The sequence below is a fragment of the Nycticebus coucang genome, chromosome 5 (genome assembly GCF_027406575.1).
Source record: "Nycticebus coucang isolate mNycCou1 chromosome 5, mNycCou1.pri, whole genome shotgun sequence".
NCBI lineage: Eukaryota > Metazoa > Chordata > Mammalia > Primates > Lorisidae > Nycticebus > Nycticebus coucang.
This window is the reverse complement of record NC_069784.1, coordinates 58,716,595-58,738,374: the sequence shown is the minus strand read 5'-3', so window position 1 is coordinate 58,738,374 and position 21,780 is coordinate 58,716,595. Positions and strand designations below refer to the sequence as shown.

General features: G+C 53.4%; 1 protein-coding gene across 5 annotated transcripts; it reads left to right on the top strand.

The window, feature by feature from the left end:
* The first annotated feature begins 611 nt into the window (after positions 1–611).
* Positions 612–20,719, top strand: DENND4B (DENN domain containing 4B). Of its 5 annotated transcripts, XM_053592440.1 has the most exons (30): positions 612–960; positions 1,836–1,984; positions 2,679–2,702; positions 2,785–3,118; positions 3,973–4,225; positions 4,473–4,542; positions 4,741–4,910; positions 4,984–5,228; positions 5,612–5,678; positions 5,763–5,821; positions 5,974–6,118; positions 6,385–6,560; positions 6,990–7,090; positions 7,436–7,651; positions 9,553–9,698; positions 10,297–10,436; positions 10,516–10,642; positions 11,066–11,272; positions 11,603–11,731; positions 15,424–15,598; positions 15,856–16,023; positions 16,259–16,647; positions 16,807–16,929; positions 17,066–17,235; positions 17,321–17,462; positions 17,657–17,893; positions 19,226–19,343; positions 19,434–19,599; positions 19,674–19,738; positions 19,835–20,719. In XM_053592440.1, exons 2-30 carry the CDS (start codon positions 1,975–1,977, stop codon positions 19,978–19,980), a joined length of 4,518 nt encoding a protein of 1,505 aa, XP_053448415.1. In that variant the 5' UTR covers positions 612–960; positions 1,836–1,974; the 3' UTR covers positions 19,981–20,719. The 5 variants fall into 5 exon arrangements, with proteins under 5 accessions (XP_053448415.1, XP_053448419.1, XP_053448418.1 ...); XM_053592444.1 differs by lacking the exon at positions 1,836–1,984; XM_053592443.1 differs by lacking the exon at positions 1,836–1,984 and having other exon boundaries at positions 2,592–2,702.
* The last annotated feature ends 1,061 nt before the right edge of the window (positions 20,720–21,780 follow it).

Genomic DNA, 21,780 nt, shown 5'->3' with positions numbered 1-21,780 from the left:
ACCCCCAAAACTGCATGTAGATTTGCTTCTCTCCCCACCATAATCTACTCACATTTGAGTTTTACTTGAATACATCTTTGAATGCCAGCAGTGTTCTACATAGCTCTCCTCTTTCTGGATTGGGTTGCTAGCTTTTTGACCATCTGAACCTCTGTTCTCTTACTCAGCACAGTGAGAAAAAACAAAGCCCCTCCTCTGTTACCCCACCACCACTACTCTATTCCACACCCGGCAGTCCTGGCCTCTTCTCTTCCTCTTTCCAAAGCTCTTTCATTTACAGAAAAGAGAACTGAGGCTTCTGGCTCATGCCGGAAAGGAATGCAACGTGTCCCAAACCTGGAAGTGAGGGGAGCCACCTAGGTCCCCACAGCTTGGGCATTAAGGGCCTGATTCACCTTCGCAGAGGAAAGCACACATCTCACTGCTGGATGGGCACATGCCTCTGACTCCGGGGCCGGCTGGGATCAGTGTCCTGCGGCACCGACGGGAAGTCTGCAAACGTCTGGGTGCAGGGAGCCCTCCCAGCCGCCAGGGGTCGCACTGCAGGCGGCTGGACGCTGGGAAGGCGCTTGCCAGGGTCACGGCCGTCGGCTGAGGAGAGGAGCAGGGGGATAGCGACGGTGTCCGCAGTCAGGGAGGGCGCCTGGGGAAGTAGAAGAAGCGGAGCGCGCGGAGGAGCGCTGGGGCCCCGGCGCAGCGGGAGCGGGGTGGGCTGAGCTGCCGGAGCAAGCGGCGTGGCGGCACGGTCCCGGCGTGTTGCGGCGGGGACGCTGGGACCGCCCAGCTCTCCCTCCACGGCGCCCCGCGCCCTGCTGCCCTCGACCGCCTCTTCCTTCCCTCGCCGCCCGGGCGGGAGCGCCATGTCCGGGGCCGGGTAGCTTGCCGCCCGCCGGCCCGCCAGCCCGCCCTCCCAGCCACCCGCCAGCGGGCCGGCCGGTCGGGGAGTCGTGGGGCCGGCAGGTAGGGCTGGACCAGGCGGGGCGGCGGGCGGGGAAGGAGGGAGGAGGCGCAGTCGGGGCGGGGATAGACCCCAGCTGTTCTCCGGAGCTGCACATCTATTCTGGTTCCTCTCTCCTGGGGAAGTGAAAGTGGAGGGAGGGCACATCCCGGAGTACGCTGGAGGTGCGGCTCCTCTCTTGCTCCCGCGGGGGCCGGAGTCGGAGCCGCTTCCCTCCCCTCGGGTCATGTGGTGGCCGGCACTGCTGCCGTTACGTCCTCGGCATCTGGCGCTCTTGCTTCTGTCTGCCCTCCTGCTTCTTCCTCAGTCTCTTCTCCCTCTGCGCGCCCTTTGCCCCAACCTGAACTTCCCGTCGCCCGGCGTTGGAATTCGGGGTGGCCCCGGTGCGTGTTGCCTTTCCCTGGGAGAAAGGGCTGCTTTCTGCGCGACTTCCCAGCCTGAGTGAAGGGAGGCCCGAGTACACAAGTCCCGCGGTTGGCTGTCACCCATTTGCTCCTTAGTTCCACCTGAAGGCCTCTGCCTATGCCTTGGGCAGGGGCCTCGCATTTGTGTGTAGTGGACGAGGGACAGGGCTTTGCCCTAGAGTTAAATCAGGAGGCTGATGCTGACTTCTAGCTTCACCTCCCAGACATGTCCAAAGGCCAAGTTAAGAAGAGAGCCAGCATGGGTCTGTGTGATTGTCCAGCTCTCTCTTCTGGGGAGAGCAGACAGTGAGTAGGACTTCACATCCTGGAACCCGGCAGAGCCATATCTGCCTTGCTCAGGGTCCTGTAGTAAGAGGTTACACTTGGCATGATGCTGTGCTGGCACCCATCACACGCCCACACAACCACAAGCTGACTTCCTCTGGGCTGCAGCTTCCCCTCCTCTGTTTCAGGAAGTGACCTCCCTTCCCCTCTAAGCGCCCCCATGCGCCTCCTGTCCCCTGCTGGGAGCCACCCACCAGGCTCTTTCCTGGTTTCTGCACTGTGGGGCAACTCAGGACCCTTGGGGCTCCTACTCCCGGGGGTTGGGCCATGGAGGCAGGTGAGAACACAGTTACTGAAGGGCTGTAGCTTGGGCCTGTTTCTCCGGGCTCGGGGTGGGGGGGGGGGGTGGGGGGGGTGGGGGGGGGAGGAGATTGTGGGGAGGCTGGGACTGTCTTCCATAGTCACTTTGGGCCTAAATGGAAATACCTAAGGTCTTAGAGGAGGAGAACACTGGTTTTTTGGCCACGCTGGTGGAGTTAAGAAAGGAAAAAGGACACTGGAGTCTGGTGACAAGACTCTAAAACTTGGGTTTTGGGAGGTTTCCCATAAACCTGTGGTGTCCTCTTAAGAACCTAAGAACATTTGCTGGATCATGAGAGTCTTACAATGCTAGAGTAGGAAGGTCAGAAACTCTTAAAAAAACTGTGAGACAAGTATGATGTTATGGCCAGATTGAATGATGTCATGGCAGGCTATTACAGAAAAGATTGTAATCTCTGTGATGTTGTAAGTCTATACATAGAATGAGAAGGGGTGGGCCTCTCCTCGAGGGCTATATGAATAGCACAATGTCAGAGCCCAGGTCAACATGCCTGTTGAGCAGAGTTGGGTTCTTAGGGGAGAGGGCTGGTACCACTAAGTGGGAGGGGCCTGATCTCTTTAAGGAGCTCTGTGGGCTGCAAGAGCCTGATGATGTCACAGGCAGGAGAGTTCAGGATTGGCTGACCATTTATCCTGCCTTTTCTTGGAAGAACCAGGAAGAGGAGAGGAACAAGGTGTGTGTGTGTGGGGTCACCCTGGTTACCATGGCAACCCTGGCCTTCCTTTCTTCATCTCTCTCCCACTTGACCATTCTAGATGCAGTGAGTGAGGGGGGGGCCATGGCGGAGGAGCGGTCCCCCCGGCTGGTGGATTACTTCGTGGTAGCTGGGCTTGCAGGGAATGGCACACCCGAAGAAACGTGGGTTCCTGAACCCAGTGGATCCCTGCGCCCTTCCCGGCCTGCTGAGCCCATCACAGATGTGGCGATCATTGCTAGGGCACTGGGCGAGGAGGTGCCTCAGGGCTACACATGCATCCAAGCTTCTACTGGGGGCTACCCCTTGGAACTCAGTGCCGGACTTCTGGGTGGAACTCAGCCTGTCATCTGCTACCGCAGGGGCCGTGACAAGCCCCCCCTTGTTGAGCTGGGGTGGGTGTTCCTACCCATGCTAGCACCAGGGAAAGCTGGGTGGGAATGGGGTGAGATAGGAAGAGGTAGGGTAAAGGACAAGGGAAGGGCACTGGGAAAGTTGTGTGTGTTTGACAAGACACCCTACAGCTCTCACAGATTTGGGTACCTCTGCTAGTGTACTGCTTTTGAGCACTGTGAGCTTGAGCAGGTTATTGAGCCCCTCTGGGCCTGTCCCCTCATCTATGTCAGGATAAAATCTCCTCATAGGTTAACAACTGAGAAGATTACGTGAGATAATCCATGTAAGGGACTTGGCACAGGCATATCACTGATTGCTTGTATTGTTCCTAGTATTCTTTTTTTTTTTTGTAGAGACAGAGTCTCACTTTGTCGCCCTTGGTAGAGTGCCGTGGCATCACACAGCTCATAGCAACCTCCAGTTCCTGGGCTTAGGCAATTCTCTTACCTCAGCCTCCCGAGTAGCTGGGATTACAGGCGCCTGCCACAACACCCGACTATTTTTTTTGTTGCAGTTTGGCCGGGGCCGGTTTGAACCTGCTACTCTCGGTGTATGGGGCTGGCGCCCTACTCATTGAGCCACAGGCACTGCCTGTTCCTAGTATTCATTAATGCGTATGAGAGCCATGGAAGATTGTGGAGTTGTTACTAACCAAGAAGTAGAGCCAAGGGCTAAAGAGGGACAGTGGGATTCTAGAGGGCAGAGTTTGGCTAGAAGAGATAGGCTCTAGTGTTGGAGTTTGACAAGGCTGAAGGTACAAGGCAGGTTTTAGGGACTAGGTAGGCAGGTGTGGCAGCCTTGAGGTATTTTTCCTCTACCCTGATTTCTTGACATCTCTTCTTTCTGTGCCAAGGGTACTGTATGAGGGGAAGGAGCGTCCCAAGCCTGGCTTCCAAGTGCTTGACACAACGCCCTATAGCCACTCGGCCAACCTGGCCCCTCCAGGCCCTGGACACCCCCGCACCTACCTCACTTATCGGCGGGCAGCAGAGGGGGCAGGGCTGCATGCCCTGGGCATCACTGACCTCTGCCTGGTACTGCCCAGCAAGGGTGAAGGCACTCCTCATACTTACTGCCGGCTGCCCCGCAATCTCAACCCTGGCATGGTGAGTGAGGCCAAGGGCTGAGACCTGGGCCAACTTAGTAGAAGGGTGTAGACACTAGGCACAAAGAGTATCCTGGGACCAAGGCCTTCAACAACAGGGGTAGGCCCAGAGGGGTGACTCTGGCTGTGGGGGACAGTTATTGGGATTTCTAAAGATGAAAGACTATTTAGGGGTGGTGAAGAGCAAGTGGGCCTCAGAAACCCTTGTTAGCTATGTATCTGCTTGTCTCTTGCCATTTCTGGGGCAGTGGGGCCCAGCAGTGTACCTGTGCTACAAGGTGGGCCTGGCCAAGGCCAACACACTGGTGTATGAGGCAGGTGAGTGGCCCCCTTTGTCCCTGAACCCTGACCCTCCTTATTCCTCTGCCCTGGTGCTTCCTGGCTGGCACCATCAGTGTCCCCCAGAATTTACTTCCTCTTTGCCACTTGGCTCTCCTCTGCGATCCCCTGCCTCCTTCCTCTGGAGTCTGATGGACCCTCCTCCTTTTGGGTACTCCCTCTCTGCTGGGGTTGCAGAGTTGCTGGGCCGCTACCCGGAGAAGGACAATGAGGCATTCCCACTGCCTGAGTCAGTGCCCGTCTTCTGCCTGCCCATGGGGGCCACTATCGAATGCTGGCCTGCCCAGACCAAGTACCCTGTGCCCGTCTTCTCCACCTTTGTGCTCACGGGTGCAGCTGGTGATAAGGTGGGTGTGTGGGAGATGGGAAGGGGTCCAGGCTGTGCAGGGCCTACCTGATGGTTCCTCTGCCTCCTGCCAGGTGTACGGTGCCGCCCTGCAATTCTACGAGGCGTTCCCAAGGGCCAGGCTGTCAGAGCGGCAAGCACGGGCGCTGGGCCTGCTGAGTGCTGTGGAGCGGGGCCGGGCACTGGGGGGCCGTGCAGTGCGCAGCCGGCGTGCCATTGCTGTGCTGTCCCGCTGGCCTGCCTTCCCCGCCTTCCGCGCCTTCCTCACCTTCCTTTACCGCTACTCTGTCTCAGGCCCCCACCGCCTGCCCTTGGAAGCGTGAGCACGGCTGCCCTACCACTGGGCAAGGGTCCAGAAGGGGTGGGGAGGCCCTGAGAGATATAGGTGGGGTGCTGGCCATAGGTAGTAGACAGGGCTGCAGTGTGAAGTTTTATTTGTTAATTGCAAAAATGTCACTGGCTGAGTGGAGCCTAAAATCCAGTCCACACTTGTTAGCCAGCAAGGCGCTGTGTGTGCCCAGATGGGAATCTCTTCTGATTTGCATAAATTCTGGGTGTATGGGGTTTCTGATGGCTGCTACAGGTCTGGATGTGGTGTTCAGAGAGGAGGTTTTGAGGATATGTGAGGAAGATGAGAAAACGTGGGTGAGGTAAAACTGGGGTGGAGGGGTCTGCTCTGACCTGCTCCCTTCTGTTCCCCAGGCATATCTCCCACTTCATTCACAACGTCCCCTTTCCTTCCCCGCAGAGACCCCGCATCCTCGTGCAGGTGAGGGCTGGGCTGGGCCAGATGGAAGGAAGGGCGTTGTCAGGGCGAGTCATCACCCTGACCATAGCTCTTCTGCTCTCCCAGATGTCTCCCTATGACAACCTGCTCCTCTGTCAACCTGTGTCCTCACCTCTGCCCCTCAGGTATGCACCCAGATTGGTGGGAGGGAAGCTTTAGTGCCCAGAGCAGGTGGGTGCAACTATTGTTCTCTGCAGGCTGGCCCAGCAGCATCTGTGCCTGCTTTCTGGGGAAGGGTCTCCTGGTAACCCTTTCCCTACCTTGGCATTGCCCACAGTGGTGCCAGCTTCCTGCAGCTGTTGCAGAGCTTGGGCCCGGAGCTGGCTGTCACATTGCTACTAGCTGTGCTCACAGAGCACAAGCTGCTGGTCCACTCCCTGCGGCCAGACCTGCTCACCAGTGTCTGCGAGGCCCTGGTCTCTGTGAGTGCCACCCCACCTCACCCACCTTTCCCAGAACTGCTGTTGCTTACACTGCTACTCCCATCCCTGCCCTGACTCTTCCCTTTTCCTTCTTTGGGGAAGGTCCTCAGCCCCTCTTCGTGGGCACCACTTGCAGGGACTCTTTGCTGTTTGCCTCCAACTGCCTCTCAACAGGCACCAGCTCCCCAAGGCCAATCCCCTCCCTGTCCTATGCCCCTCCAGCCACCCATGCCCTGCTCACTGGCTCTCTCACCTTGGTGTTTCAGATGATCTTCCCACTGCACTGGCAGTGCCCCTACATCCCAGTGTGCCCATTGGTGCTGGCAGATGTGCTGAGCGCCCCTGTGCCCTTCATTGTGGGTATCCACTCCAGTTACTTCGATCTGCATGACCCACCTGCCGATGTCATTTGTGTTGATCTTGATACCAACACACTCTTCCAGTAAGAGGCTGGGTCTCATGTGAGGGCTGCAGAGAGGTGGGCACAAAAGGGCTGGTGTCTGGCGTGCTCTGGGCACAAAAGGAGCTTCAGGCGGACTGGGTGTGGTGGCTCATGCCTGTAATCCCTGCACTCTGGGAGGCCGAGGTGGGTAGATTGCCTGAGCTCATGAGTTTGAGACCAGCCTGAGACAGAGTGAGACCTCATCTCTAAAAATAGCTGGGCATTGTGGTGGGCGCCTGTTGTCCTAGCTACTTGGGAAGCTGAGTCAAGAGAATCGCTTGAGCCCAAGAATTTGAGGTTGCTGTGAGTTGTGACTCCATGGCACTCTACGGGGGTGACAAAGTGCAACTCTGTCTCAAAAAAAAAAAAAGAGCTCAGACAAAAAGTGGAGGAGACCTGTTACCCTTTCTCCTTATGCTTATCTCACAGAACTGAAGAAAAGAAGCTTCTCTCCCCTCGGAACCTGCCCCGCAGACCCTACAAGGTTCTGCTGGCCACACTGACAAACCTGTACCAACAGCTGGACCAGAGTGAGAAGCCTGGTTGGGGTGGGAGGCTGGGAGCTGTCAAATCCTCACATGGCCAGTTTGGGGAGGCCTGTGGGAAGGAAGACTTTCCTTTAGGAAGTGAGAGGAGTTAGGATTTCACTTGGTGAAAGTGAGCAGGATTCAAATTGCAACTCCTGACCAAAGAGGGAAAGTGGAGCTTATCATGGTGAATGCTTGAAGCTTTTAGTAGAAGGTGATGTTTTAGCTGCTGCTGGTGCGAAGTCTTTCAGAGGCTATAGATGGAGATAGCAGTATCTGTGTGAAGGGCAGGGTCAAGGCAGGCACCATGGGAGCCAGCCCTGACCCACAGGCTGTGGGGGTCCCCAGCATATACTGGACCTGAGGAAGAAGCATCTCTGGAATTCCTGCTGACAGACTATGAGGCTGTGTGCGGCCGCCGGGCCCGCCTGGAGCGTGAGGTCCAGGGAGCTTTCCTTCGCTTCATGGCTTGTCTGCTCAAGGGCTACCGGGTCTTCCTGCGCCCACTCACCCAGGCCCCTTCTGAGGGGGCTCGTGATGTCGACAACCTTTTCTTCCTACAGGGTAAAGAGGGCCTGTCTGCCTGGAGATGGTATTGTGGGAGGAGGTGTCTGGGGGCTGGGCTCCCTAAGGAAGGCCCAGGACTGGGAGCCATTTAGTTACTTATTCCATCATTCAGCAAGTTTTTGGGAACTTACTGCTTTAAGTTACTTACCCCTTATAGCTGGGCATTATGGTGGGCACCTGTAGTCCCAGCTATTTGGGAGGCTGAGGCAAGAGAATTGCTTAAGCCCAAGAGTTTGAGGTTGCTGTGAGCTATGTTGCCATGACACTCAACCAAGAGAGACATAGTGAGACTCCCTCAAAAAATGAACAAACAGGGCGGCGCCTGTGGCTCAGTCGGTAAGGTGCCGGCCCCATATACCGAGGGTGGTAGGTTCAAACCCGGCCCCGGCTGAACTGCAACCAAAAAATAGCTGGGCGTTGTGGTGGGCGCCTGTAGTCCCAGCTACTCGGGAGGCTGAGGCAAGAGAATCGCTTAAGCCCAGGAGTTGGAGGTTGCTATGAGTTGTGTGATGCCATGGCACTCTACCGCGGGCCATAAAGTGAGACTCTGTCTCTACAAAAAAAAAAAAAAAAAGATGAACAAACAAAAAAACAGTTACTCACCCCTGTGGTCTTAGAAAGAGTAAGGGTACAAGGATGAACCAGTTGTGGCCCTGCCCTTTGGGAGCCCTGGGCTTGGAGTGGACACAGTATGGTGAGCAGCCCCAAGGGCAAAGCTCTGGTTAGAAATCCTGCCCTTAGAAAACCCCAATCTGAGGCAGAGAATGAAAGGGAGAGCTAAGCTAGTCAGCATGGTGTGTTGGCAGTCATGCCAGAGGGGCCAAAGTGATGGTGGAGGCCAGGTGGATTGCCTGAGCTCAGGCGCTCCAGACCAGCCTGAGCAAGAGCTAGACCATATCTCTACTAAATATAGAAAAACAAGCTAGGTGTTATAGTGGTTACCTATAGTCCTAGTTACTCGGTAGTCTGAGGCAAGAGACTCACATGAGCCCAAGAGTTTGAGGTTGCTGTGAACTATGATGCTACGGCACTCTACCCAAGGTGACAGAATGAGACTCTGTCTCCAAAAAACAAAACAAACAAACAAAACAAAACAAAAAAAAACCCAAGGGCTGGGCATGGTGCCTCATGCATGTAATCCTAGCACTTGAAAGACTGAGGTGGGTGCATTGCCTGAACTGAGGGGTTCAAGACCAGCCTAAGCAAGAGAGAGCCCTTGTCTCTAAAAATAGCTGAGCATTGTGGTGGGTGCCTGTAGTCCCAGCTACTCGAGAGGCTGAGGCAAGAGAATGGCTTGAGCCTGAGAGTTTGAGGTTGCTGTGACCTGTGATGCCACAGCACTCTACCGGGGGCAACAAAGTGAGACTCTGTCTCAAAAAAAAAAAAAACACCAAGAAAACCAAAGAGAGGCTTGGCACCTGTGGCTCAGTGGTGAGGGTGCTAGCCACATACATCAGAGCTGGCAGGTTCGAATCCAGCCCGGGCCTGCTAAACAAAAAATAGCCAGGCATTGTGGTGGGCGGCTAAGGAGGCTACTTGGGAGGCTAAGGCAAGAGAATCACTTGAGCCCAAGAGTTTGAGGTTGCTGTGAGCTGTGATGCCACAGCACTCCAGTGAGGGTGACATAGTAAGACTCCATCTCAAGGGAAAAAAAAAGGGCAGTGCCTGTGGCTCAAGAAGTAGGGCACCAGCCCCATATACCAGGAGTGGTGGGTTCAAGCCCAGCCCCAGCTAAAAACTGCAACAACAACAACAACAAAAAATCCTAAAGAGATGATGGCTTTGATGGCTTTGGTCCTGAGTGGGCAGGGAGCCAAGAAAGGGTTCAGGGAGGTTATGGCAGTGGTGGGGGGACCCCAGGTGACCTCCCTTCCATGCCCTACTCTCATCTCTCTTAGGGTTCCTCAAATCCCGGGAACGCTCCAGCCACAAGCTGTACTCTCAGCTGCTGCACACACAGATGTTCTCACAGTTCATCGAGGAGTGCTCGTTTGGCTCTGCGAGGCATGCTGCCCTTGAATTCTTTGATTCTTGTGTTGACAAGGTATTAGGCACTGTTTCTTCTGCATTGCCCACTGCTTTCTGTTCTCCTGATTGTCTCTGTTGACCCAGGGATACTGTAAACAACACTACATCTTTTTTTTTTTAAGAGACAGAGTCTCACTTTGTCGCCCTTGATAGAGTGCTGTCGTGTCACAGCTCACAGCAGCCTCCAACTCCTGGGCTTAAACGATTCTCTTGCCTCAGCCTCCTGAGTAGCTGGGACTACAGGCACCCTCCACAATGCACAATGCCTGGCTATTTTTTGTTTAGTTTGGCCAGGGCCGGGTTTGAACCCACCACCCTCGGTATATGGGGCTGGCACCCTACTCACTGAGCCACAGGCACCACCCAACACTACATCTTAATTGTGGTTGTGAGGGCACCCTGGACTCACCCAGTGCACAGCCTGTGTAGCCATATGCGGCTGGCTCCTGTTCTCACCAGCTTACTGCCCTCCCATTCCTGACTCCTTCCCCCTACGCTGTGTCTCCAAGGCTCCTTCCTTAGGGATGTCCTTTCCTGGGAGATGCCATCTTCCTAGACACCCTGGCCCTGTTGCACGCACTGTATTTACACTCACTCTTACAATCCTGCTGCAGGTCCACCCAGAGCAGGAGAAGCTGGAGCCAACTCCCTTAGTGGAGCTGGAGGAGCTGTCAGGAAGTGAACTCACAGTCTTTATCACACCTCCTGAGGAACCTCTAGTACCGGAAGGCAGTGAATCCACTCCCCAGTACTGGTGAGGGTCTCTTGTCCCCTCACTTGTCCCAAGGCTGGTCCAGTACAGGTTGTGATGTTGCCTTTCCTTGATCCTTCAGCTACGATGGGTTCCCGGAGCTTCGGGCTGAGCTATTTGAGTCTCTTCAAGAGCAACCTGGCGCCCTGCCTGTACCAGGTCCATCCCGTAGTGCCCCCAGCAGTCCTGCTCCTCGCCGTACGAAGCAGGTATCTGTGGGGGTGGAGGGAGGTGGGAGGTGGGGAGTGGGGTGGGGGCCCATTGAGAGACCTGGGTTAGCTAAGGGCTGCTGCTTCATCTGTAAATGGGGATAGTGATGGCTCTTCCCTATAAGGTTGGTAGAAGGTTTCAGGATGCCTGGCATTTATGAAGCACTGGGTGGCCATTAGCTGCTGTCACTGCTGTCACCATCTTCACCTTCTGAGCTCTCTGGGAATCTAGGGCTGACTGCCCATGCTCAAGGGCAGTCTCTCTGCCTGGGGCTCTAGGCAGGCTGCAGCTTGTGGAGTAAAGCATCCCTCCTGTCTTCTCTGAGCTCAGGCCCTTCCTTAGGAAAGCGTGGTCTCTCCCCACACTGTACTACAACCTGCTATGCATTGCACTTACCCTGCCATGTCCTCTGTCCCACCTAGGAGATGAAGATTGCACAGCGGATGGCACAGAAGTCAGCAGCTGTGCCGGAGCTGTGGGCCCGGTGTTTGCTGGGGCACTGCTATGGGCTGTGGTTCTTGTGTCTGCCTGCCTATGTGCGGTCAGCACCTTCCCGGGTGCAGGCCCTGCACACAGCCTACCATGTGCTGCGACAGATGGAGAGCGGCAAGGTGGTGCTCCCCGACGAGGTAGGCAACTGTGTACTGTGTGGCTGTGCCCACACCCAGTCCTAGGGAGGTGTGTGCAGCCATGAGGCTGTGACACAGACCGGTGAAGAGAGGCTGATGGGGAGTCCCAGAATTGGGCAGGTGCCCCAAAACATGTACTGAGTGAGTCAGCACATTCATGGCAGTGGAAGCTGCAGGGTGACAAGACCGGCAGGAAGACTGGGTGGCTCTGAGGAAGCCCCAGGACCTGCCAGGGGCCAGCAAAGTCTATGAGAACTGGGGAAACTGTGCTGAGAGTTGACAGTTTGTGTTGGGAGGCATCTCCTGTCATCCTGTGCCTCTCCTGACCAGGTGTGCTACCGAGTGCTGATGCAGCTGTGCTCACACTATGGGCAGCCTGTGCTGTCCGTGCGGGTCATGCTGGAGATGCGGCAGGCAGGCATTGTGCCCAACACCATCACTTACGGCTACTACAACAAGGTACCTAATGTGGGGTGAGGAGTGGGACAGCAGCCTGCATCAGGGTGTGTGGGAAGGACGTTGCTCCTGGACACCTGTTGCTATCCTCACTCCTTGGAGATTGGACCTGTACAGTTCAACTAGATCCTGTAACCGCTGTCATCCATTGTGCTTGTGTCATGTCTTAGCACCCACAGGTAGTTTTCTCATACTTGGCTGCTTTGATTCTCACTCACAGTAGTCTGTTGATAGCTGAGAGTTGTAGCCAACATGCCAGGCACTGTTCCACATCTATTACATATTTTAAATCACTTTATCTTCATAACAGCCTCATGGGAGAATGATTATTATCTCGTTTGTTGTTTTTTTTGAGACAGAGCCTCAAGCTGTCGCCCTGGGTAGAGAGTGCTGTGGTGGCACAGGTCACAGCACACTCCAACTCTTGGGCTCAAGCGATTCTCTTGCTTCAGCCTCCCAAGTAGCTGGGACTACAGGCACCCGCCACAATGGCTGGCTATTTTTTTGTTGTTGTCATTTGTTTTTTAGCTGGCTTGGGCTGGATTCGAACCCACCAGCCTAGGTGTTAGTGCCGTAACCACTGTGCTACCAGCACCGAGCCTATTATCCCATTTTATAGATGAGAGATAAAGCTGTAGAGCATTAGTAACTGTCCAAGACCCTACCACATATAAGTTGGGGAGTCAGAATATGAGCACAGGCATAATCATATCTCCTGAACTCAGGCTCCTAACCAGGGGTCCTCAAACTGCGGCCCGTGGGCCACATGAGGCGGTGTGATTGTATTTGTTTCCGTTTTGTTTTTTTACTTCAAAATAAGATAGGGGCAATATGCATAGGAATTTGTTCATAGCTGTTTTTTTTAAACTATAGTCCGGCCCTCCAACGGTTTGAGGGACAGTGAACTGGCCCCCTGTTTAAAAAGTTTGAGGACCCCTGCAATGGTGTCTTGCAAACTTTGTCACATAGGCTGGAGTGTAGTGGTGCAGTCCACAGCACACTGCAACCTCAAACTCCCGGGCTCAGGTGATCCTCCCGCCTCAGCTTCCTAGTAGCTGGGACTACAGGCATGAGCCACCATGTTCAGGTTGCCTTCTGTTTTTTTTTTTTTTTTAAGACAGAGTCTCAGCTCAGCACCTATAGTTTAGCAGCTAGAGTGCCAGCCACATACACTGGAGCTGGCAGGTTCGAATCCAGCCCAGGCCTACCAAACAACGACAAATACAACCAAAAATAGCTGGGTGTTGTGGCGGGTGCCTGTAGTCCCAGCTACTTGGGAGGCTGAGGCAGGAGAATCACTTAAGCCCAAGAGTTTGAAGTTGCTGTGCATTGTGACGCCAGGGCACTCTAGCAAGGGTGACATAATGAGACTTTGTCTCAAAAAAAAAGACAGAGTCTTACTTGGTTACCTTCAGTAGAGTACCATAGCATCTTAGCTCACAGCAACCTCAAACTCTTGGGTTCGAGTGATTGTTTTGCCTTAGCCTCCCATGTAGCTGTGACTACAGGCGCCAGCCACAGCACCCAGCTATTTTTCAAAGACGAGGTCTTGTTCTTGCTCAGGCTGGTCTAGAACTTGTGAGCTCAGGCAATCCACCTGCCTCGGCCTCCCAAGTGCTAGGATTATAGGTGTGAGCAACTGTGTCTGGCCTTTTTTTTTTTTTTTTTTGAGATAGAGTTTCACTTTGTTGCCCTCGGTAGAGTGCTATGGCATAGCTCACAGCAACCTCAAACTCCTGGGCTCAAGTGATTCCCTTTGTCTCAGGCTCCCGAGTACCTGGGACTATAGGTGCCCACCACAACACCTGGCTATTTTTTTTTTTTTTTTAATTATTGGGGATTCATTGAGGGTACAATAAGCCAGGTTACACTGATTGCATTTGTTAGGTAAAGTCCCTCTTGCAGTCATGTCTTGCCCCCAGAAGGTGTGGCACGCACCAAGGCCCTGCCCCCTCCCTCCTTCCCTCTCTCTGCTCCCCCCCCCATAACCTTAATTGTCATTAATTGTCCTCATATCAAAATTGAGTACATAGGATTCATGCTTCTCCATTCTTGTGATGCTTTACTAAGAATAATGTCTTCCACTTCCATCCAGGTTAATGCGAAGGATGTAAGGTCTCCATTTTTTTTAATGGCTGAATAGTATTCCATGGTCTACATATACCACAGGTTGTCAATCCATTCCTGGGTTGGTGGGCATTTAGGCTGTTTCCACATTTTGGTGATTGTAAATTGAGCTGCAATAAACAGTCTAGTACAAGTGTCCTTATGATAAAAGGATTTTTTGCCTTCTGGGTTGATGCCCAGTAATGGGATTGCTGGATCAAATGGGAGGTCTAGCTTGAGTGCTTTGAGGTTTCTCCATACTTCCTTCCAGAAAGGTTGTACTAGTTTGCAGTGTAAAAGTGTTCCCTTCTCTCCACATCCATGCCAACATCTGCAGTTTTGAGATTTTGTGATATGGGCCATTCTCACTGGGGTTAGATGGTATCTCAGGGTGGTTTTGATTTGCATTTCTCTAATATATAGGGATGATGAACATTTTTTCATATGTTTGTTAGCCATTCGTTTGTCTTCTTTAGAGAAGGTTCTATTCATGTCTCTTGCCCGTTGATATATGGGATTGTTGGCTTTTTTCTTTTTTTTTTTTTAAGCAACTAACTTTTAGATTTTTATTTATTTATTTATTTTATTTTATTTTTCAGAGACAGAGTCTCACTTTATTGCCCTTGGTAGAGTGCTGTGGCCACACAGCTCATGGCAACCTCCAACTAATGGGCTTAGGTGGTTCTGTTGCCTCAGCCTCCCCAGCAGCTGGGACTACAGGCGTCCACCACAATGCCCAGTTATTTTTTTGTTGCAGTTTGGCTGGAGCCGGGTTCGAACCTGTTACCCTTGGTATATGGGGCTGGCGCCCTACTCACTGAGCCACAGGCGCCACCCAGATTGTTGGCTTTTTTCATGTGGATTAATTTGAGTTCTCTATAGATCCTAGTTATCAAGCTTTTGTCTGATTCAAAATATGCAAATATCCTTTCCCATTGTGTAGGTTGTCTCTTTGCTTTGGTTGTTGTATACCTGGCTATTTTTAAAGACCGTGTTTCATTCTGCTTAGGATAGTCTGGAACACAAGAGCTCAGTAAATCTACCTGCCTCGGCCTCCCAGAGTGCTAGGATTACAGACATGAGCCCCTGTGCTCAGCCTCCAGGCCTTCTGTATTTTATTTTATTTTTATTTTTATTTTTATTTTTTTTGTAGAGACAGAGTCTCACTTTATGGCCCTCGGTAGAGTGCTGTGGCCTCACACAGCTCACAGCAACCTCCAACTCCTAGGCTTAGGCGATTCTCTTGCCTCAGCCTCCCGAGTAGCTGGGACTACATGCGCCCGCCACAACGCCCGGCTAGGCCTTCTGTATTTTAGATGAGGAAACTAATGACCAAAAAAAGAAAGAATTTCTTCAAAGCCATATATGTTATGAGTCACAGATTCTGGATACCAATTTTCTTCATTGCTTCTGGCTTCTTCTAGGCCTCTTGGGAGGCAGCTGGCTTGCTAGTTGAGCCTTTGGCAGGAAGGTCCTAGGCAAGGTGTCTGAAGGGGGAAGGTGGTCCCTAGGGCTCCAGGGCAGGCGTGAATCTCAGATGGGGTCAGGGTGTAGAATTAGGCCCTTCTGATGGGTACTGTGCTTGGTAGGCTGTACTGGAAAGCAAGTGGCCATCTGGCACACCAGGTGGGCGCCTGCGCTGGGCCAAGCTCCGGAATGTTGTGCTGGGGGCTGCTCAGTTCCGTCAGCCCTTGCGAGAACAAGAAAGGCGGCAGCAGCAGCAGAAGGCATCAGTTCAACAGGAGGCAGGCAGCTCCCAGACAGGTGGGTAGGGCTGGTGAGTTTGGCTTGGGGATGGAGTAGCCAGGCTCAGCAGGGAGAGATGTGGAGCGGTAGGGTTGGCCTAGTGGTTGGCATTGAGTTTTGGGGAATTGATAAACGACATTGGGCTGTTAACCCTAGGATAAAGTTCTGCCTGAGAGGAGCCCTGCAAACCCAGGTCCACTTAAGGACCTCTATTTTAGAACAGGTTGCTAACTTTCTATCTGGCTGTCCCTAAACACCTTCTTTGTTTTCTACAGACTCTTATCTGGAACGTCCTTCTCCCAGCCGCCCCCTTCATCGCCAGACAACTTGGGCTGGGAGAAGTCTGCGGGACCCAGCCTTACCCATTGGGCGCCTGGTGAAGAGCGGCAGCCTGGGGAGTGCCCGAGGGGCACAGTCCACTGTAGAGGCCGGTGTGGCCCACAGTGAGTGCCCCAGTCTGAGCCCCAGGCAGTTTTTCTAACCACCTTCCAGTAAGAGATAGGGTGAGGGTGGCCCTCTGGGGCAGGGGCTACAGATTAAAAGCATCTTTCCCAGAGCGCTCTCCTGGTGGGGCTGTGGTGCCAGAGTTTGTGCAGCCTGGAATTGTGTTTGTTTGGTAAAGGGGAAGCTGGGGGGCAGGTTGGGCTGTATCTTCCCTGGTTCTTTTCTGTCCTACAGTGATAGAGGCTTTAGGGGTCCTGGAACCTCGGGGATCACCTTTGCCCTGGCACGATGGAAGTCTTTCAGACCTAAGCATGACAGGGGAGGAGCCAGCACCAGGAGGCAGCCCAGGGGACTCAAGCTCGGCCCTGACTGCCCAGTCCACTGAGGCCCTGGAAGAGCTAAGTGGGCAGGGGCCCAAGGCTGGTGGGCATCAGGATGAGGCTGGTACCCCCCGACGAGGGCTGGGTGCTCGCCTCCAACAACTGCTCACCCCTTCCCGCCGCTCCCCTGCCTCTCGTGTTCCCCCACCTGAGCTGCCCACTGACCTGCCTCCCCCAGCCCGCCGCAGCCCCATGGACAGCCTTCTGCGCTCCCGGGAGCATCCTGGATCCACCGCCTCTGAGGTAGCCAGCTTGCGGCGGGGCACTTATAATCAGGGGGCCTGGGGAGGAGCTGCTAACTAGAGAATACCCAAAAGGGGGGACCCTGAGGGGTAGTTGAAACAACCACTTTGGGTGGAGGAGCGTGGGGTCAGCTGACCATGCTTCCTCATGTGATGGCAGAGCTCAGCCTCTCTGGGCAGTGAGTGGGACCTCTCAGAATCTTCTCTCAGCAGCCTGAGCCTTCGCCGTTCCTCAGAACGCCTCAGTGACACCCCTGGGTCCTTCCAGTCCCCTTCCCTGGAAGTAAGAATGACTCTCTTACACAGATGTCTTGAACATACACACACACCACACACTCCATCTGTTGGCCTGGGGAGGGAGTGGGCTTCAGAATGCTGGAGGCCACACCGGCCTGCTTCCTGGGCCTCTTTGCCTATAGATTCTGCTGTCAAGTTGCTCCCTGTGCCGAGCCTGTGACTCACTGGTGTACGACGAGGAGATCATGGCTGGCTGGGCACCTGACGACTCCAACCTCAACACCACCTGCCCCTTCTGTTCCTGCCCCTTTGTACCCCTGCTCAGTGTCCAGACCCTGGACTCCCGGCCCAGGTGCCTAAAGTGGGGCAAGTGCTGCTGAAGAGGGTATAGGGAAGTGGATGTCCAGCAGCTAACCCCTCCTGCTGTCCCCCTGCAGTGTCTCCAGTCCCAAGCCTCCCCCAGCTGGTGCTAGTGGCAGCAAAGATGCTCCTGTGCCTGCAGGTCCCGGCCCTGTACTCAGTGACCGCAGTCTCTGCCTTGCTCTAGATGGGCCCCAGCTCTGCAACGGGCACCTAAGGGTAAGAACTGGCTGGAGGGCCACGAGGAATGGGAGTTGTTTCCCTGTGTAGGGGTCTGGGAAGTGCCAGGGAGAGATGGGCATTGAAGGCAAGGGGCATCCCAGAAGCTGTTGGACATGGTGGTCAGTGGGAGGCAAACTCTGGGATGGTGCCCAGCATATGCACTCCCCTGCCTTCCCCTTGGTGCCTGACAGGGTGCCTCCCGGCGGGTTGAAAGTGGGGCATGGGCATACCTGAGCCCCCTGGTGTTGCGCAAAGAGCTGGAGTCACTGGTCGAGAATGAGGGCAGTGAGGTGCTGGCTTTGCCTGAGCTGCCTGCTGCCCACCCCATCATCTTCTGGAATCTTCTGTGGTATTTCCAACGGCTGCGCCTACCCAGTATTCTACCAGGCCTGGTGCTGGCCTCCTGTGATGGGCCCCCACTCCCCCAGGTCAGCATCCGTGTGGTCCCTGTTTCCTAAATTCATCCATCCTTATCTCTCCACTCTCTGTCCTCTTAGTGCTGTGTGTCCTTGTCACTATAGAAAGAGCATAGGCTGTGAAATCTCTTATACCTGGTTTGACTCCTGGTCTCTTCACTTTACAACTCTGATCCTCAATTTTGTCATCTGTAAAATACATAAGCATGCACCTTATAAGGGATGGCATTTACACACCTTGTGTGGTGTGGGGTACCCAGAAAATGATTCATTAATATTTGTTTTCATTCCACCAATATTTATTGAGCACCTTTAAATCCTAGGCACAGGTTTTAGGAACGAGGAATGTAGCATGTTACGAAACATGTACCCCTGCTCTCCAGAGCTTACATTCTTTTTTTTTTTTGAGAGAGTCTCAAATTGTTACCCTCGGTAGAGTGCCGTGGCATCATAGCAACTCCAACTGAGGCTCAAGCAGTCCTCTTGCCTCAGTTTTTCTTTCTTTTTTTTTTTTTTAATAGATATCCATCAGACATTTGTTTTTATTTTATTTATTTATTTATTTATTTTTAATTTGGCCGGGGCTGGGTTTGAACCCACCACCTCCGGCATATGGGACCGGCACCCTACCCACTGAGCCACAGGCGCCACCCATTGCCTCAGTTTTTCTTTTCTTTTTTTTTTTTTTTTGTAGAGACAGAGTCTCACTTTACTGCCCTCGGTAGAGTGCTGTGGCGTCACACGGCTCACAGCAACCTCCAGCTCTTGGGCTTATGTGATTCTCTTACTTCAGCCTCCCAAGCAGCTGGGTCTACAGGCGCCCGCCACAACGCCCAGCTATTTTTTTGTGCAGTTTGGCTGGGGCTGGGTTTGAACCCACCACCCTCGGTATATGGGGCCAGCGCCCCACTCACTGAGCCACAGGCGCCACCCCAAGTTTTTCTTTTCTTTTTTTTTTTTTTTGCAGTTTCTGGCAGGGGCTGGGTTTGAACCCGCCACCTCTGGCATATGGGGCTGGCGCCTTACTCCTTTGAGCCACAGGTGCCACTCAGTTTTTCTATTTTTAGTAGAGATGGGGGTCTCGTTTTTTGCTCAGGTTGGTCTCGAACTCGTGAGTTCAAACAATCCACCCACTTCAGCTTCCCAGAGTGCTGGGATTATAGGCATGAGCCACCATGCCTGGCAAGAGCTTACATTGTTGTGGCGGATGAGAGTTCCTTTCCTTCTGGTCTTTGGCTATGTCCTATATTGTCCCTCTATCTCCTGGATACTGCCTGTCCATTTCTTGTCCTCTGACTCTCATTCCGTGAGCCTGACTGTCTTCCCCTCTCTCACCTTCCTCAGGGTCCATCTCCTTGGCTAACCCCTGATCCAGCCTCTGTGCAGGTACGACTGCTCTGGGATGTATTGACCCCTGACCCCAATAGCTGCCCACCTCTCTATGTGCTCTGGAGGGTCCACAGTGAGTCTGGCATTTGGCCTTTGGTGTAGTGGTGGGGGTGCCATGCCCAGAGGGCTCAGTGACCTGGCAGGCTTTCTTCCTTTCACCCAGGCCAGATCCCCCAGCGGGTTGCATGGCCAGGCCCAGTGCCCGCATCCCTTACTTTGGCATTGCTGGAGGCTGTGCTGCGCCATGTGGGACTCAATGAAGTACACAAGGCTGTGGGGCTCCTGCTGGAAACTCTAGGGCCCCCTCCCACTGGCCTGCACCTGCAGAGGTAGGATGCTTCCTCTGGGTGGCCTGCCCAGGGCTCTGCATTCCTTTTCTCTCATGCCCTCTGCTCCCACTTAGGGGCATCTACCGAGAGATCTTATTCCTGACAATGGCTGCTCTGGGCAAGGACCACGTGGACATAGGTGAAGGAGCAAGCAGGATGCTGAGGAATTTAGGGATCTGGGGAGAGGTATGGGAGAGAGGGGTCCGGATGTATTAACTTCCACCCTCTTCTCTAGTCGCCTTTGATAAGAAGTACAAGTCTGCATTTAACAAGCTGGCCAGCAGCATGGGCAAGGAGGAGCTGAGGCAGCGGCGGGCACAGATGCCCACTCCCAAGGCTATTGACTGCCGAAAATATTTTGGTGCACCTCCGGAATGCTAGAGACCCTTCAGCTTCCCTCTCCACCCTGGACAGGAGAAAGGATCTGGAGATAACCTGCTTCCCTGTTCCTTCAGAGTCGAAGCCCAGTGGCTGCTTGTGAGAGCAGCAGGAAGAGGGACCTACTATGACCAAAAGTCGTGATTCTCCCATCTCCACCCTGCCCAACTTATACTGATGTTAGGGTGGCTGGGGGAGTTAGTACAGCTGTTTCTCCCTTTTTCTATATCAGGAATTCCCCTTCAGGGCACCCACAGACCTACATTGCCCTGGTTATTTTAGAAGTTTTTGTTCTAAAAAACAATTGGGAAAATAGAGAGCTGCTGAGCTTTTGCCCTGAGTGGAAACAGGAGACGTCATTCCCATTGGTGATGGCTCCTCTTCCCTGCATTGCTAAAGGAGCCCAAGGCCCTCCATGCCTTTCTACTTTAGTGTTTATATTCTATTTTAAGTTATTTATTCTAGAACCACAACCCCCTTGCTTAGGAGGTTCTTATGGAGAGTAAGAAAGAGAAAGGAAACGGGGCTCCATGGCCTAGTGGTTTGTAGCTCCTTGACAGGCAGTGGAAGCTAGAGGAGTCCCAAACTTCCCTTAGGAAAAACTGGTGTCCTCTCCTGTTCTGATCCTTGTCCACCCTACCTAGGAGAATGCCTCACTCACCCAGGTCCCAACCTGTGCAATAAGGATTGTTCCCTGTTTCTGTTGGATGTAAATACAGTAAAAGCTGCTTCTGTCTTTTTCCTTCTGGCTCCTATTCTTGGATCTGGGATAATGGTGGAGGCTATCTCTCACTTTCCCTGGCTATACACCATCCTTTGCAGGCTTCAGGCACACCCTGCTTTCCCCAACCGTGTCTGCTACTGGTCACCTGAGGTACAAGGAGTTCTCAGAGCATGGCGGGAGTAAATCTGGTGCTGGCTATGGTGGTGCCAGTCTGTGTGGCACTTATGGCCCTCCCATACAATCACCCCCTTGTCCCTCATCTGTACCCCACACAAAGACTCCATTCTCTGGGGGCCCTGAGCTCATCTCTGCCTTATTTCCTCTCCCTTATGTCCCCTCCCAACTTCTTCAGTACCTCCACAGGGATGACAACCCTTCCCCCAGCAGTTAGTGTTGGCAGCCCTCATGTATTCTGAGGGCCCTGGCCATCATCTTAGGCCCCCTTAGTTGCTCTAGCTAAAGGAAGTATTCCTCCAACCAGGGTTTCAGCCTGGGGACAGTACCAGGAAGATGGGGGCAAGGATTGAGGGGGTCACAGCACGTGGACATTAGGAAGACAGGCATAATTTTTCTAATCCTTTTGGCCCACTCTGAGTTCTATATAATGAAATAGACACAGGAAACAACTTCTAACAGCTGCAAGACCATAGAGAATTTGCCAACAAAACAGAAATGCCTTGGGGTGGGAGTATCAATGGAGGAAATCACGTGAACCTCTAGAGTGAATTTCTCAGGTGGAGAACAGTGGGTGAAGAGAGGTACTACTTGTGAAAGCTGGGGTCTTAAAGCAAGAGCACCCTTCCCCATCCTGCTTGAGCATATTAAGACACTTTTTCAGTGTCCTAAAGGAGCTGCAAAAGGAGAGAACAAAGAGGCTTAGTAATGTCATCTGTCTTGCTAGGAGACACTCAAGAGACAAACTGGGCACGGTGGCTCATGCCTGTAATTCCAGCACTCTGGGAGGCTGAGGCACGTGGATTGCTTAAGCTCTAGAGTTTGAGACCAGCCTGAGCAAGAGTGAGACCCCCCCACCTCTACTAAAAATGAAAAAAGAGGCATGAGAATTGCTTGAGCCCAAG

Bases quoted from the DNA above. Each gene is read 5' to 3' on its own strand.
- DENND4B (XM_053592440.1), top strand. The intron at 4,226-4,472 runs GTGAGTGAGGCC...TTTCTGGGGCAG, and splicing joins GCAATCTCAACCCTGGCATG to TGGGGCCCAGCAGTGTACCT. The intron at 16,648-16,806 runs GTAGCCAGCTTG...ATGTGATGGCAG, and splicing joins CTGGATCCACCGCCTCTGAG to AGCTCAGCCTCTCTGGGCAG.